This window comes from Entelurus aequoreus, linkage group LG16 (genome assembly GCF_033978785.1).
Source record: "Entelurus aequoreus isolate RoL-2023_Sb linkage group LG16, RoL_Eaeq_v1.1, whole genome shotgun sequence".
Taxonomy (NCBI): Eukaryota; Metazoa; Chordata; class Actinopteri; order Syngnathiformes; family Syngnathidae; genus Entelurus; species Entelurus aequoreus.
Genome location: NC_084746.1, coordinates 52,375,094 through 52,391,420, shown reverse-complemented (window position 1 = coordinate 52,391,420; position 16,327 = coordinate 52,375,094). Strand labels below are relative to the sequence as shown.

The following is a 16,327-nucleotide window of genomic DNA, read 5'->3' as shown; positions in this document are numbered from 1 at the left end:
AAAACACACTCCTGAAATTAACTACACGACCACGTTTATCTGTCCAAAAGCGTCCCTTGTTCATTGCGGCCAATTAGTTTTGGGCCCGACCGCAGGAAATACATTTTCGCACCCTGGGATTATTATTTTTTGAATCAAATATTTTCATATTTGGGGCATTAAAACCATCAAAAACGATCTTTATATAGTTTTTTTTTACATTATTAGAGCCCTCTAACCATAAAATAACACCCGAATAGTCACCTTTACACTTGCCGGTACCAGGACGATCCTCCAAGCGTCATTGCTGGCCTTTGTCAAGGCTTACAATTGGGCTTTGATGTACTGAAACCATGAGCCTATTTTGTTCTGACAAAACTTGGTCAATTTGACAGTCGCAGCGAAGATATCCACAGATATTAGCCGCGTCGTCAGAATTGCGTTTACATCAAAGGCACACAATGTCACGTGAAACAAGAATTTGTCTCTACTTTGCATTGCGCCTCGTTGGCATGAAGTGGCGAGCCGAGTTCTGTCACTGGCTCAACAATGTGGAACTGTGTTATTGGTGAGGCAGGAGTCAAAAATGAAATTTATGAATAGTTATAATCTTTTTACCTAACATGTACCGTATTTTTCGGAGTATAAGTCGCTCCGGAGTATAAGTCGCACCGGCCGAAAATGCATAATAAAGAAGGAAAAAAACATATATAAGTCGCACTGGAGTATAAGTTGCATTTTTTGGGGAAATGTATTTGATAAAAGCCAATAGCAAGAATAGACATTTGAAAGGCAATTTAAAATAAATAAAGAATAGTGAACAACAGGCTGAATAAGTGTACGTTATATGAGGCATAAATAACCAACTGAGAAGGTGCCTGGTATGTTAACGTAACATATTATGGTAAGAGTCATTCAAATAACTATAACATATAGAACATGCTATACGTTTACCAAACAATCTGTCACTCCTAATCGCCAAATCCCATGAAATCTTATACGTCTAGTCCAGGGGTCGGCAACCTTTACCACTCAAAGAGCCATTTTGGCAAGTTTCACAAATTAAAGAAAGTAATGGGAGCCACAAAAAAAAAATTTAAATGAAAAACACCGCATAAAAAGCTTAAATACTTTGTGCTATGTTAACCAGGGGTCTCCGACACACGCACCGGCACGCACTTTAATGTGGAAATTTGATGTTAGTGCAGCCCGCGAGTTTTGAATGAATGGCGCTTGATAGCGTCATACTTGCCAACCCTCTCATTTTTCCCGGGAGACTCCCGAATATCAGAGGGTGATGACACTGCATTTGGCGCCCTCTACAGTCTGCCCTATAAGTGTACCTGCTCGACCACATGTAGAATGCAGTTTCAGCTTGCTTACGTAAGTGACAGCAAGGCGTACTAGCTCAGCAGCCACACATCTTACACTGACGGTACCAATACCCAGAATCCCATGCAGCCCTAACTCTTCCGCTCAACCAACGCACGGAGAGGGGTGGGGGGGGGTTGATGTGTGGGGGGATTTGGTGGTAGCGGGGGTGTATAATGTAGACCGGAAGAGTTAGGGCTGTATGGGATTCTGGGTAATGGTTGTGTTGTGTTTATGTTGTGTTACGGTGGGATGTTCTCCAGAAATGTGTTTTTCATTCTTTTTTGGTGTGGGTTCACAGTGTGGCGCATATTTGTAACGTAACAATGTTAAAGTTGTTTGATACGGCTACCGTCAGTGTAAGCTGTGTGGCTGATGAGTAAGTATGCTTTGCTGTCTCCTGTGTGTGCAAGTAACAACAACATGCAACATGTGGCTGGACTGGCACGCTGTATGTAAATGTATTGAGGACAATTACTGCAGTGCGATTAGGGCACGCCCTTTATTTAGTAATTAGAGTGTAAATAGGATTATTTTTTCCCTGGGAGTTATCTAGGAGAGACACTGAGATCCATAAACCTCCTGGGAAAATCGGGGGGGTCGGCATGTATGTAGCTGAGCCGCATCAGAGTGGTCAAGGAGCCGCATGCGGCTCCGGAGCCGCGGGTTGCCGCCCCCTGGTCTAGTCTCTTACGTGAATGACATCAATAATATTATTTGATATTTTACGCTAATGTGTTAATAATTTCACACATAAGTCGCTCCTGAGTATAAGTCGCAACCCCGGCCAAACTACGGAAAAAAACGACTTCTAGTCTGAAAAATACGGTCCATAAACGATGGCTTCATTGCCATGACTTGGAAGTTACTGTTAACTCGGAAACGTAAGTCCTTTTGGTGACTATCTTTTATCGATCGCCACAACACAATAGAAAATAAAACAACTATTGCACTGTAATACATACAAGACATGAATAAGACTTAGATGTAGAACATGCCTTAAAAAATGTGAGATACTGTATATTAAGCTGAAATAGTTTAAGCGCGATGTTGCAACGGATGACTGTACATGTGAATGTCTTTGTCAAAAGTGCTAAGAGAGGATAATGCATTGACAGATTTGAGATCTATCAAGATGTAGACTGAGCGATGGTCGGTCAGTGTCTGATAAGACATCTTGTTGATATATGATAAGAAATAATGCAGCACATCAGACCGGCCTCCCTCTTTTGTCTCCTCTCTCACTAAATGCCAAAGTTGGTAGGGCGTCTCTATGAAGGCTTGGCTCGCGCCGAGGGAGAGGTAAGAGGCTGCCTAATTCGTATGTGTGTGTGCGCGCTGTTTCAACATGTGCATGGTAGCTGAACACACTCTTCGACATCCCATTTCCTTAATTTCCCGCTTTGAAATGGCTCTTCCCTCGCAGATTGCTTTCACTTAATCTCATGTTTTTGCGGCGGGTGTAATGTCATTCGCCATTCCTATGGCGTCACATTAGTACCAAAAATCCAAGCGCATAAAAACTGTTATCGCGCGCTGATTCTCCACTTTGTGCGCGCGCGACACCCTTTTGCGCGCGCGTGGTGCCTTTGTGCGCGCGCGGCGCCTTCTTGCGTGCGCGCGGTGCTTTTCTGCGTGCGCGCTGTCTCGTTTTGCGCGCGCGGTGCCTTTCTGCGCGCGCGCTGTCTCGGTCTGTGCGCTGTCATGTTTCATTTTGGTACTTTGGGGGCGGGCATGCTTAGACCGCCCCTTCTTTCTGATTGGCTTTGAGCAACCAGAAGGGCGGGTCATCGTCAATATGTATCAAGATTTACGGAGGAAGAAGTGGATGAAAAAATGTTGGCTGAAAAAGAGGTAAGTTATTGAACTGGTTTGGAGTGATTGTAAGGGTACTATTACTAAAAATAATAATAATACATTTTTATTTATAAAGCACTTTTCATACATTTAAAATGCAGCTCAAAGTGCTTTACATAGTTAAAAACAAAATGAGAAATAACACCCACACCCCATGAAGACAGTCAAACATGTACATAAAAATAAACAACAATAATAATAACAACACAATGACAATAGCCAATCACAGGAACCCTCTGGACGTGGAGATCCAGAGGGCTCTTTGAGGAAACACTAGATCAGGGGTCACCAACGCGGTGCCCGCGGGCACCAGGTAGCCCGTAAGGACCAGATGAGTAGCCCGCTGGCCTGTTCTAAAAATAGCTCAAATAGCAGCACTTACCAGTGAGCTGCCTCTATTTTTTAAATTGGATTTATTTACTAGCAAGCTGGTCTCGCTTGGCCTGACATTTTTTATTCTAAGAGAGACAAAACTCAAATAGAATTTGAAAATCCAAGAAAATATTTTAAAGACTTGGTCTTCACTTGTTTAAATACATTCATTAATTTTTTTACTTTGCTTCTTATAACTTTCAGAAAGACAATTTTAGAGAAAAAATCCAACCTTAAAATTATTTTAGGATTTTTAAACACATATACCTATTTACCTTTTAATTTCCTTCCTCTTCTTTCCTGACAATTTAAATCAATGTTCAAGTAAATTTATTTTTTTTATTGTAAAGAATAATAAATACATTTTAATTAAATTCTTAATTTTAGCTTCTGTTTTTTCGACGAAGAATATTTATGAAATATTTCTTCAAATTTATTATGATTAAAATTCCAAAAAATTATTCTGGCAAATCTAGAAAATCTGTAGAATCAAATTTAAATCTTATTTCAAAGTTTTTTGAATTTCTTTTAAAATGTTTGTTCTGGAAAATCTAGAAGAAATAATGATTTGTCTTTGTTAGAAATATTGCTTGGTCCAATTTGTTATATATTCTAACAAAGTGCAGATTGGATTTTAACCTATTTAAAACGTGTCATCAAAATTCTAAAATTAATCTTAATCAGGAAAAATTAGTAATGATGTTCCATAAATTATTTTTTTTATTTTTTCAAAAAGATTCGAGTTAGCTAGTTTTTCTCTTCTTTTTTTCGGTTGAATTTTGAATTTTAGAGAGTCGAAATGGAAGATAAACTATGTTTCAAAATGTAATTGTCATTTTTTTCGTGTTTTCTCCTCTTTTAAACCGTTCAATTAAGTGTAAATATCATTCATTATTAATAATAACATAGAGTTAAAGGTAAATTGAGCAAATTGGCTATTTCTGGCAATTTATTGAAGTGTGTATCAAACTGGTAGCCCTTCGCATTAATCACTACCCAAGAAGTAGCTCTTGCTTTCAAAAAGGTTGGTGACCCCTGCACTAGATGATCAAATAAATGGATTAAAAATAATTCAAATACACATCAGGTAAAAGTAAAAAAAAAAAAATGAAATAAGATAAGATATAATCAAACATAAAAATAAACTACAATATGAAAAACTATAAAATAAAATAAAATACAATAAAAACTGAAATATAAAATATAATAAGACCATATAAAAATAGGCTAAGATATGATAAAACATAAAAATAAGCTAAGATATGATAAAACATAAAAATAACTAATACTAATAGAATAATCCTGCACATTGGGCCTAATATTTGTGTAGTAAAGTGGTTTTTGAATTCAAGCAATGTAATCTGAAAGATGTTTAAAATATCAACAATTAATGTTAATATTTTCGAAACAATCTGCACACAGATACTCATAACATGAGTATCTGTGTGCATGAGAGAGTGTCAAGAAAAGCATTGCTATAGTTTCACTACATCTGCCTTTTTTTACAACCTACTTGAAGTTGTATTTGTCTTTTTCTTTTTTTCTTTTTCTTTTTTTCATTTTTTTTTTCAAAGCCAATCAAAAAGAAGGGGCGGTCTAAGCATGCCCGCCCCCAAAGTACCAAAATGAAACATGACAGCGCACAGACCGAGACAGCGCACGCGCAGAAAGGCACCGCGCGCGCGCAAAAGGGTGTCGCGCGCACGCACGAAGTGGAGAATCAGCGTGCGATAACAGTTTTTACGCGCTTGGATTTTGGGTACTAATGTGACGCCATACATTCCCCCGAGACTTCACTTCTTGCTTAGGAGCCCCTCCAGGTTTGCATAGGTAGAAGGAAACCATGTGCTTGATTCCACTCCAACACCTGCCTGCTTCACCCTGATACAGTCAATGCTTTCAATGGCGTTTGGTTTGTCATTCCTTGATGTGTGCCTTCCTCAGGACTCAGAGGGTGTGGAGATCATGCTGGGAGTGTGTGCGAGCGGTCTCCTCATCTACAGGGACAGGTTGCGCATCAACAGGTTCGCCTGGCCCAAAATCCTCAAGATTTCCTATAAGAGGAACAACTTCTACATCAAAATACGCCCTGGCGAGGTAAACAACAGTTTTAAATGTTATTGTTCATTTTGTAAAAGTGTTGCAGCTAATTCAAGCTTTTTTGGGGATATGGGGGCTCTCAAGTTTGAGCAGTTTGAAAGCACCATCGGTTTCAAGCTTCCAAACCACCGTGCTGCTAAACGGCTGTGGAAGGTCTGTGTGGAACACCACACCTTCTTCAGGTGAGAACTAAAAACTAGCTCTGGGGCCGTACTTATCAAGCTTCTTAGAATGACTCCTAAGAAGTCTGCTAAGAGTTGACTTAAGAGTAAATAAATTCTTCGCTGAAAGCTGCACTTAAAAGTTAGTTATCAAGCGTCTTACTCACACTTTCAGCGAAGTGTAGGACTGAATCTTGAGTGTCACACTCAGAGCTGAATTACGACATTACTATGTGCCGTAAACGCAATTTTAGGTGACGTCATTTCTGTGTCTATAGAAATGACCAATCACGGAAGGGAATCCGTTGTCTAAGAATAAAGAAATATCTTGGAAATATTGAAGTGAACAATGGGAGTGTATATTTTGACAATAAACTACAAAATAATACAAAACAAACTAGTCCCCGCCGGCACTCACGCTACCGCTCCCTCTCTTCTATCGCCCACACACTCACTGACGTCACTCACCTCACGGCCACACACATACACTACTGTCATAACATTTTCTTTCCAATTCATTAATTAGGCAACTAATTTGAAACTGGTGTGGGTGGCTCTATATATACTAGCCCACTGCAGCCACATGCAGAAATCAACAAAGAATCGAAAAGTATTAAATCTGTGACAAAAATAATATCCGCTCTGTCTAAACGATACCGTTTGATCAGCTGCTCGTCATCAAAAAAAAAAAAAACATTGTTCCGTTCCCTGAACGTTCGCGCACGTCTCTCTCGCCTCAGTGCCATCCCCTGCTGGCAACTCCTAACCACTTAAGATATCTCTGAAGGTCTCTTAAATATCGTGGAGAGTAGGAGTGATTCTTAGACTTAAGAACGTTGATAAAAAGCTTTTATTCTTAAGTTTGAGAGTAGGACTAAATTTCGCAAATTCTCAGGACTTAAGTGTAAAATGGCACTCTAAGAAGCTTGATAAGTACGGCCCCTGATCTCCGGGGAACCACTCATTTCTTGTTGATTTCTTAACAAACAGGTGTTTACTTTCACAGCAATTTTCATCTTAAAACTGCAGTGCCCTACAGCAAAGATATTGTTTTTAAAAAAAGCAAGCGACATAACGCATGTAACGATGTAACAACCAGTTTATAAACTGTAGACCTGTTTCCTAACTTCCACAATTTAAAAAAATTAATGAAAAACTATTTAACTACGATTGGACTAATTCATAAATAAAAGTGGCACAGTCGCAGAGAACCAATATGGATAAATAGCCAACATTTCAACATCGATGGCATTAATCAAAATAATGGAAGAGATTACCAATGCAAAAAATGATATACAGTGTTCATTTTTGATGGACCTAACAAAAGCATTGGAGAGGAATACGTGAAACAAGGCGAACACATGTCTATAATGCTAAATATATTTTGCGGTGTACCCCAGGAATCAATACTGGGACCAAAATTGTTCAATCTCTATACAAACAACATTTGTAAAATTACCAAAGACTTACAATTAGTACTATTTGCTGACGATACGACTGTGCTTTGTTTAGGTGAGAACATACACAAGCTAATACAACAAATAATACCAGAAGAAATGAACATATTAAATAGATGGTTTGACAAAAACCGACTATCCTTTAATCTCAGTAAAACTAAAATAATGCTATTCTGTAACAGTAGAAGAGAAAGTCAAACACAAATAGACGGAGTAGATATTAATAGAGGAGTAAAAAAAATCAAATTTGAGGGTGTTGTAATAGATTATAAAATTAACTTGAAATCTCATATAAAAATTAAATCATAAGGTGGCTAGAAATATGGCAATAATGAATAAAGCAAAAATATGTACTGGACAAAAAAATAACTCCATATTCTTTACTGTTCACTGGTGTTACCAGATTGTGAGTTATTGTGTAGAAATATGGGGTAATGACTACAAAAGCAAACTTAATTCACTAACCGTTTTACAAAAAAGGTCAGTTTGGAAAATACACAACATCGGCTATTGAGAACATTCAAACCCTCAATTTATTGAATTAAAAATATTGAAATTCAATGAATTACTTCATTTGATAACAGATAAAATTATGTACAGACAAACTATAGTCCTCTACTTAAGAATGTACAACAACTATTCTCAACAAAAGAGGAGAATTATAACCGTGGAGAAAAAGGTAACTTTAAACATTTGTATGCACAACATTTAAAACCTTTAGTATATCAGTATGTGGAAATGATTTTTGGAATGTATTAAGCAAAGACTTCAAACAAAGTACTAATAGGATCCAGTTTAAAAAACTGATAAACGTCCAAGTGTTTACAATGTACAAAGAAAAAGAATCCTGCTAAACATTTTAAACTTTATTGAAATATTTGATAATTAGGGATGTAAAGATTTGTTTTAACAATGATTCAATTCGAAATTAATAGTTGCAGATATGATTCAGGGACGATCTCATTTTTCTTAGACTGATACGAACCGAAACAATTCAGGAAGTTGAAATCAATTCAGTAACTTTTTCACAAAAAAAATCAAGCAGTGTGACTGTGAAATAAATACTGGATACTGGTCACTGCAGGTGAAGTTTCTTATGTTCCTATTAGTTCTTTTAGGGGAATTTGGTATAAATGAATCATGGATACAAACAAGCAAGTAAACAAAAATGAAGGGCCAATGCTGCATTCACATCTTATTTGAGTAAAGTGCAACCAACACTTTAGGTTGAATTAACAAGAGGAAACCTTTTTCCACCAAGATATTTTCAATAAAACTACAGAAAGCAACAATTTAAGAGTAGATTTACCTGCTAAATAAAGTTCCTTGACCCGGCCATACAGTGTCGGTTCTCTGCCCTGGCGTCGCTGATGATGGACAGCATGTATGGCCCCTCATCCCTGTTGGTCCCTTGCTACCTAATTTCCGTGGCCACCTTGATCCATCTCTTGTATTTATTTGTTTGTGATTAAATGTTTTCTTGGCTGCCAGTTGTTGTGTTCCAGCAGTCGACGCGTCGTCGTAACTTTCACCGCTGTCACTCCCGTTGGGTGGGTCGTGTCTTTTGTGGCTTAAAGTTGTGTTGCGGCTTTATATTATTGTGTTGTGTAGTTTCTTTGTTGTGGCTTCTGCAATCCTGCTGTAGCTGAAAGTTTTTGTGGTGGGATTAATGATATTGTCTTGTGGCATTTGTTATGACGTCACAAACGGCCAGATAGACGTACATTTTAATGTCCTTATTTTTAAAAGTGCTAAACTTAATCTAAAGTCTGGCATTCTTAAATCCAACGTTTTCCTTTTTCTAGTATCGATAAAGTCAGTCTGTTCCCTTTTAAAATGATCTTGGATGGATGCCAATCTTCCAGAAGGCAAATTGACAGAGCACAGATCGATATACTTAAAATGTAGGAATATAAGTCGATCTATTTATATATCATTGATCAATCCTTACACCCCTTGAGGTAATCATATTCATCTCATTATGTGAATTACAACTTATTTTACTATTTATTAGATCTAAAGTTAAAAGTTAAAGTACCACTGAAAAGGTGTGGTGAAATTACCCTCTGCATTTGACCCATCCCCTTGTTCCACCCCCTTGGAGGTGAGGGGAGCAGTGAGCGCGCTCGGGAATCATTTTGGTGATTTAACCATGCTCACACTTAGCAGAATGGACGTGGTTTTCGAGTCTTCTTGGGCACACTGTTAAGGTGCAGTCGTTGTGATATGAACTTTCTCATGTTGGCAGTCAAACAATAAAGACCTGAGAGAAACAACGTTGTGTTTCCTGCATTTGCCACAATATACACTACCGTTCAAAAGTTTGGGGTCACATGGAAATGTCCTTATTTTTGAAGGAAAAGCACTGTACTTTTCAATGATGATAACTTTAAACTAGTCTTAACTTGAAAGAAATACACTCTATACATTGCTAATGTGGTAAATGACTATTCTAGCTGCAAATGTCTGCTTTTTGGTGCAATATCTACATAGTTGTATAGAGGCCCATTTCCAGCAACTATCACTCCAGTGTTCTAATGGTACAATGTGTTTGCTCATTGGCTCAGAAGGCTAATTGATGATTAGAAAACCCTTGTGCAATCATGTTCACACATCTGAAAATACTTTAGCTCGTTACAGAAGCTACAAAACTGACCTTCCTTTGAGCAGATTGACTTTCTGGAGCACCACATTTGTGGGCTCAATTAAACGCTCAAAATGGCCAGAAAAAGAGAACTTTCATATGAAACTCGGCAGTCTATTCTTGTTCTTAGAAATGAAGGCTCGAACACAAAATTGTTTGGGTGACCCCAAACTTTTGAACGGTAGTGTACATTTTTGCGTTATTTATTTATTTGCAAAATCTACCACCAAAAATATTTTTCTTAGTGGAATATTTGATGTGAAGTAATCGGAACCTTGGATAGGTCAATAATTCATGATAACATTGATTTTGATTCAATATTATGTTTTGAGCAATGACAGTTTCAAAGAAAAAAAAGCAGCTTTGTTTTATTAGTCAACATTGCAACTTTTTCTAAATTACATTTAACCTTTAAGCTTTTTTATTTCACTTTTGTTATGTTTTTGTTTATATTAATAGTATTTTTAGAATGTACCGTGGGCCTTTAAAACATTAGCTGTGGGCCGCAAATGGCCTCCGGGGCACACTTTTGACACCCCTGCTATAGATAATAAAAAAATAAATGTGATAAATCTATGGATAAAAAGCAGAGCCTGGCGACGCATGCGCGTTTATCATAACTCTCTCGCTCCCTCTGTCTCTGCCCCTCCCTCACGGATGCTGCTGCGTGCACAATATGTTTTGTTTTTAACCCCTTCTTAACCCTGAACGTACATTGAAAATACACGCAACCCTAACTCAAAATGCCGGACATTTGAGGCATTTAAGAAACTCCGCCCTGACAGCTCCGCAAAAGAGGACATGTCCGGTGAAAAGAGGACGTATGGTCAGTCTATCGTAGCACATTAGTTGCTAGCATGCCGTGTGTTGTGCCTTGGTGTGCATTGTTTACACAACGAGCGTTACGCTACTTAATATGTCCGTGTGGAAACTCGTTCGGTACACCTCCGAACCGAACCGGAACCCCCGTACCGAAACGGTTCAATACAAATACACGTACCGTTACACCCCTAGCGTTCAATAGTAGGGCTGCACGATTAATCGACATGAGGGTTTTAATAATTGAGATTATGTAACTGCAAGAGGCTGAGGTTTTTTATTTTTTATTTTTCTCTTTGCCGTCACCTGCATTTGAGTGACAAACATGTTTGCCAATCAGAATTGTTGAGCCTCGCGTTTGTTAGTCTCTTGCTTCAAACAGGGTGAAAGACATCTCACTATTTGCATCGCTCTCAGCACCTGAGCACGATTATTTATTAACAGTATGAGTAATTGAATGCAATGAGCCCTCTTTTCACTCATTTACAGTCTTTGTCTCAGGAAACAATACTTCCATATTTTATCGATGTGAATGATGAATTCCCACTAACATCTACTTCGCCAGTTCAATGTGTTTTAAAAATGCTTTCAGCCTTGGTTCTGCTTTTATTGAACATGAACGCATGTGTGTAACCTGTAACAGGCTAGTGTCCCCCGAGGTACCCCCAAAGAAGTTCCTCAGCCTGGGCTCCAAGTTCCGCTACAGCGGCAGGACGCAGGCTCAAACTCGCCGGGCCAGCTCGCTGATCATCAGACCAGCCCCCCTCTTCGAACGCTCGGCTAGTAAGCGTTACACCATGTCTCGCAGCTTGGACGGAGGTGAGGCTGACCTGTGTGTGTCATTTTAGCCATTACGCTAGGTGCTGTAGATTTGTTTTTGTTCCAATTTAGTTTAAAAAAAGATTTCAGCCTAAATTGGTCACAATCCCATAGTAGCTACATCCTCACAACTACAACTAGAGCAGCAACAAACAAAGCCACAGTGCTGCTAAAGTGTCCACAAATGTACACTGACTCCAGTTGATCTCTTTGTCCTGGCGTCTTCCAGCTCCCATAACGGAGAATCACGAGACTCTCATGAAGGACAGTGATGGAGCCAGGGGAGACATTATTACCACAGTGACCACAGAAAAGAAGGCAGAAGAAGAGAAGGCGGAGCAGGAGGATGCCAAGGAGACGACAGACACTGCTGCCACGGTGACACTCAGACAGGAAACCAAGGTAAACTGCCACTCGGCAGCAGGCTCAGTGCCATTAAATACCTTTCAGAGGTGTTTAGGTCATTATTTATTTGACTGTCAAGCTCATGTGACTAACTTTTAACATTTTTGGTTGTTTCTAAGATTTTCTAGTGGCTGAATTAAATATCTCACTTGCTTTTAGCCTGACCCACTGCAGGAGATTTTGCTTTTCATCTTCTTTGTGCTTTACTAAATTGCTTTTTTTCCCCCTTGTCCTTCTTTTTAACCTAACACTTTATACTCATGTGTGCTCATGTGTGCTGCCCTCCTTTACCATGGCTCCACTTACACACACACACACACACATCCTCCCATCCCTCCATCAGCGCACCCCCTGTTTGTTCACTACCAGCCCCCTCGCCTCTGAGCTCTCACTCCCTTCATCTCCCGTGTCGTCAACGAAAGTACGCCGGCGACGCAGGGAGAGCGCGCGCAAACGGGCCTCATCGGTTAGCCCAGAAAAGAACAATGCCGGCCACCGGCGCCAGCAGGCCCGCTCGGAGCGCAAAACGGCTTTGCTGGAGGAGCGGGCGCTGCTGCTGTCAGCCCGCAAACAGCGGCTGGAGCAGGGCAAGGCAGTTGGCGGCACTCTATTCTCCTTCTCCCTGCACCTACCCGACTTGTCATCCATCCTAGACGAGGACGGCTACATCAGCTTCCCCGATATGTCGGAGATGCGCTTCCTCCCGGAGTGCGCGCAGAACTTCATACCCATCAAATCGCCTTCGCTCATCCCCTGTTTCCTCTTCATCTTCTTCTTCCTGCTGTCCACCTCCTTCTCTGTCCCCTACGCTCTCACTCTCTCTTTCCCTCTGGCGCTGTGCCTCTGCTACCTGGAGCCCAAGGCAGCCTCCTTGACCACCTGCATAGCCCAGGGCTACCATGACCATGACAGTTCAGAGGACGAGGAGGTGTGTGTGTGTGTGTGTGTGTGGGTGTGTGTGCCTGTGTGTTCCAATCGCCTCTCTGGCTTTAACAGCTCAACCCTTTACATGTCCTCAATCAAGCTCTGCTGTCTTGCCAGTACAGAGCCGACCTAGCGACTCTTGTCCCAGTGTCTGTCCTACTTTCAGAACCTCACACTCTTCATTACATAGACTGCATCCTCATCACAAGAGATGCAAGGTCTCACTGTTTGTTTGACTGGCTTGTCTTCAAACCCGCCTTAATGAGAGGGTTAGACGCACTCTGCTAGATTTTGTACTACAGTGGAACCCCATAGTCGAACATAGTCCGTTCTGTGGTGCTGGTTGAATGCCAAATTGTTCTAATTTCAAAACAATATTCCTCTTAACAAACTTTTTCCACCAATATTGAAAAATCAAAAGTAAGTATTTTGCAAAAAATGTTAAAGCAATCCAAACAAAAAAGTAATATTCTTGAACTTAAAGGCCTACTGAAAGCCACTACTACCAACCACGCAGTCTGATAGTTTATATATCAATGATGAAATCTTAACATTGCAACACATGCCAATACGGCCGGGTTAACTTATAAAGTGACATTTTAAAATTCCCGCCACACTTCCGGTTGAAAAACTCCTTTGGATATGATTTATGCGCGTGACGTCACAAAATCCACGGAAGTGGTTGGACCCCATCGGACCCGATACAAAAACCTCTTGTTTTCTTCGACAAAATTCCACAGTATTCTGGACATCTGTGTTGGTGAATCTTTTGCAATTTGTTTAATGAACAATGGAGGCTGCAAAGAAGAACGTTGTAGGTGGGATCGATCGGTGTATTAGCGGCTAAGTACAATACTTACAGCAACACAACAAGGACTATTTACTTAGCAGACGCCTAGCTGATGCTTGCCGCCAAACCCACGGATGAAGTCCTTCGTCGCGCCGTCGATCGCTGGAACGCAGGTGAGCACGGCTGTTGATGGAAAGATGAGGGCTGGCTGGCGTAGGTGGAGCGCTAATGTTTTATCATAGTTCTGTGAGGTCCGGTTGCTAAGTTGCTAAATTAGCCTTAGCGTCGTTAGCAACAGCATTGTTAAGCCTTACCAGGCTGAGAATTTTTAACCGTGTAGTTACATGTACATGGTTTAATAGTATTGTTGATCTTCTGTCTATCCTTCCAGTCAGGGGTTTATTTATTTTGTTTCTATCTTCATTTGAGAACGATGCTAGCACGTTAGCTTAGTAGCTAAGTGTGTCACCGATGTATTGTCGTGGAGATAAAAGTCACTTTAAATGTCCATTTCGCGTGCTCGACTCTCATTTTCAAGAGGATATAGTATCCGAGGTGGTTTAAAATACAAATCCGTGATCCACAATAGAAAAAGGAGAGAGTGTGGAATCCAATGAGCCAGCTTGTACCTAAGTTACGGTCAGAGCGAAAAAAGATACGTCCATCACTGCCTCTCTAGTCCTTCACTGTTACGTTCCTCATCTACGAATCTTTCATCCTCGCTCAAATTAATGGGGTAATCGTCGCTTTGTCGCTCCGAATCTCTCTCGCTCCATTGTAAACAACGGGGAATTGTGAGGAATACTAGCTCCTGTGACGTCACGCTACTTCCGCTACAGGCAAGGCTTTTTTTATCAGCGAGCAAAAGTTGCGAACTTTATCGTCGATTTTCTCTACTAAATCCTTTCAGCAATAATATGGCAATATCGCGAAATGATCAAGTATGACACATAGAATGGATCTGCTATTCCCGTTTAAATAAAAAAATTTCATTTCAGTAGGCCTTTAAATAATAATTTAAGTATATGCAACCATCCATCTATTTATGCACTGCGTTTATGTGGCCTATAACTCCTTGATAACTTTTTATTCATGTGAATGAATGTATGAATATATTTGTATTACAGATTGAATACAGAAAGTGAAAGACAGTATTAGTAATAGTTGTGAAATGTAAAAGGGGTAGGATTAAATAAGATGTCATTCTTTCTACTTCTTTTTGGACATTTTGAAAAGTGAAACTCTTAATTTGTGATTCTATTATTATGTAGTCTTGTTTCCATGTTCAAAATAAACAAAAACAAAGAATCCAATGTAGATATGACGTATGTTTTGAGGAAAAAGTGCCTAAATTGTGTTTAAAGGTGGCAAATCATTATTGGTAGTAATAATAGTGGTAATAGTAACATTATTTCAACTGTTTTCATTAATTAAGCCCGTTTTTTATTTTAATGTCCTCCTTTTCAGTTGAAGTATGACTCAGTAGTATTATGCTGAACCGCCCAACTCTTGACAACATAATCCCAAATCTTGTGTGATTTACTGCTCTCGATGTTTTGATGCTATATTTGACTTTTGAGTCATTTTTCAACTTGTACCACTTTCGAGTGTTCGACTTCTGAGGTTCCACCATACTTATTTTACAATTTATTTATTTACGAATGGTGATAATGTCACCCTGACGGGGCAGTGTAGAACAAAAACAAGTCCCAATATTTAAATGGGAGATATTTTTCCACAGATCATGAAGAATTGAAGTCTCCTATCTTTAGTTGCTAATCCCCTCACTAAATCCCATTTAAAACGCAGCTTTGTGCCTAACCCGTCTCTGCGTCATTGATTCCATCCATGCCACTCCATTCTGCAGACTGCATGTGAGCGTCCATTTATTTACTCCAGCTCTCTGCATTGCAAGACCTCGCATTCGAATGAATAAATACAAAATCCCTCCACATCTGTCACAAGCGAACTGACAAGATGAGCAAATCTTTGGATGGATCTTTTGTGTGCGTTTTGCTTTGTTTCTTGCATTGAACAAAGAGAGCACAGTCTACCAAGTCAAATTCCTTTTGTGTTAAACATAATTTGCCAATAAATTTGATTCTGATTATCTGTGTGATGTAATGCAGAGACACATCAGTATTGGCCCCCAGTGTCAAATATGCATGGAGAGGAGGGAAGAGGGCCTGAAAGTCAGGTTACAAATTTGCATTCATGTATAACTTGCACCCCAAAATGAACTGACTGATGGTTTTCAACTTCCTCTGAGTTTGTTACACTTGCTATATTTTCATTTCTTCTTTTCTTTCTTTCTTTTTTTTAATATTCGTGTTTTGCAAACCTTCTTCGGAGTGTTTGTCTTGACCAGGAGTGTCCAAACGTTTTATATTCTTTAACTTTTTGTTCATTAGATACGCTGAAGCCCAAAAACTCAGCTTTGCTTTGTACGTGACAAAGCACATTTTTATCATGGCTTTAAGTACGAGAGGTCCTCGGTCTACTGACGAGCTTTAGATCAGAACTTATATATAATAAACATCTACTTTAAGTTACTTGCACTGTACACAGAATACATGAAGGACGAAAAAAAACAGTAGTAAGTATTTGTAGTAATATTTAATACAATAAT

General features: G+C 39.5%; 1 protein-coding gene across 19 annotated transcripts in view; it reads left to right on the top strand.

Moving 5' to 3' along the window:
* The window catches only part of LOC133631180 (protein 4.1-like), a 121,589-nt gene that overhangs the window by 69,862 nt on the left and 35,400 nt on the right, over positions 1 to 16,327 (top strand). For 10 of the 19 annotated variants that reach the window (XM_062023314.1, XM_062023306.1, XM_062023313.1 and 7 more), the window contains exons 9-14: positions 2,608 to 2,652; positions 5,524 to 5,676; positions 5,764 to 5,861; positions 11,404 to 11,579; positions 11,809 to 11,981; positions 12,328 to 12,912. In XM_062023314.1, the coding sequence (XP_061879298.1) occupies positions 2,608 to 2,652; positions 5,524 to 5,676; positions 5,764 to 5,861; positions 11,404 to 11,579; positions 11,809 to 11,981; positions 12,328 to 12,912 (1,230 nt within the window). The remainder of the gene's footprint in view (positions 1 to 2,607; positions 2,653 to 5,523; positions 5,677 to 5,763; positions 5,862 to 11,403; positions 11,580 to 11,808; positions 11,982 to 12,327; positions 12,913 to 16,327) is intronic. The other 9 variants (XM_062023321.1, XM_062023317.1, XM_062023319.1 and 6 more) reach the window with 3 other exon arrangements.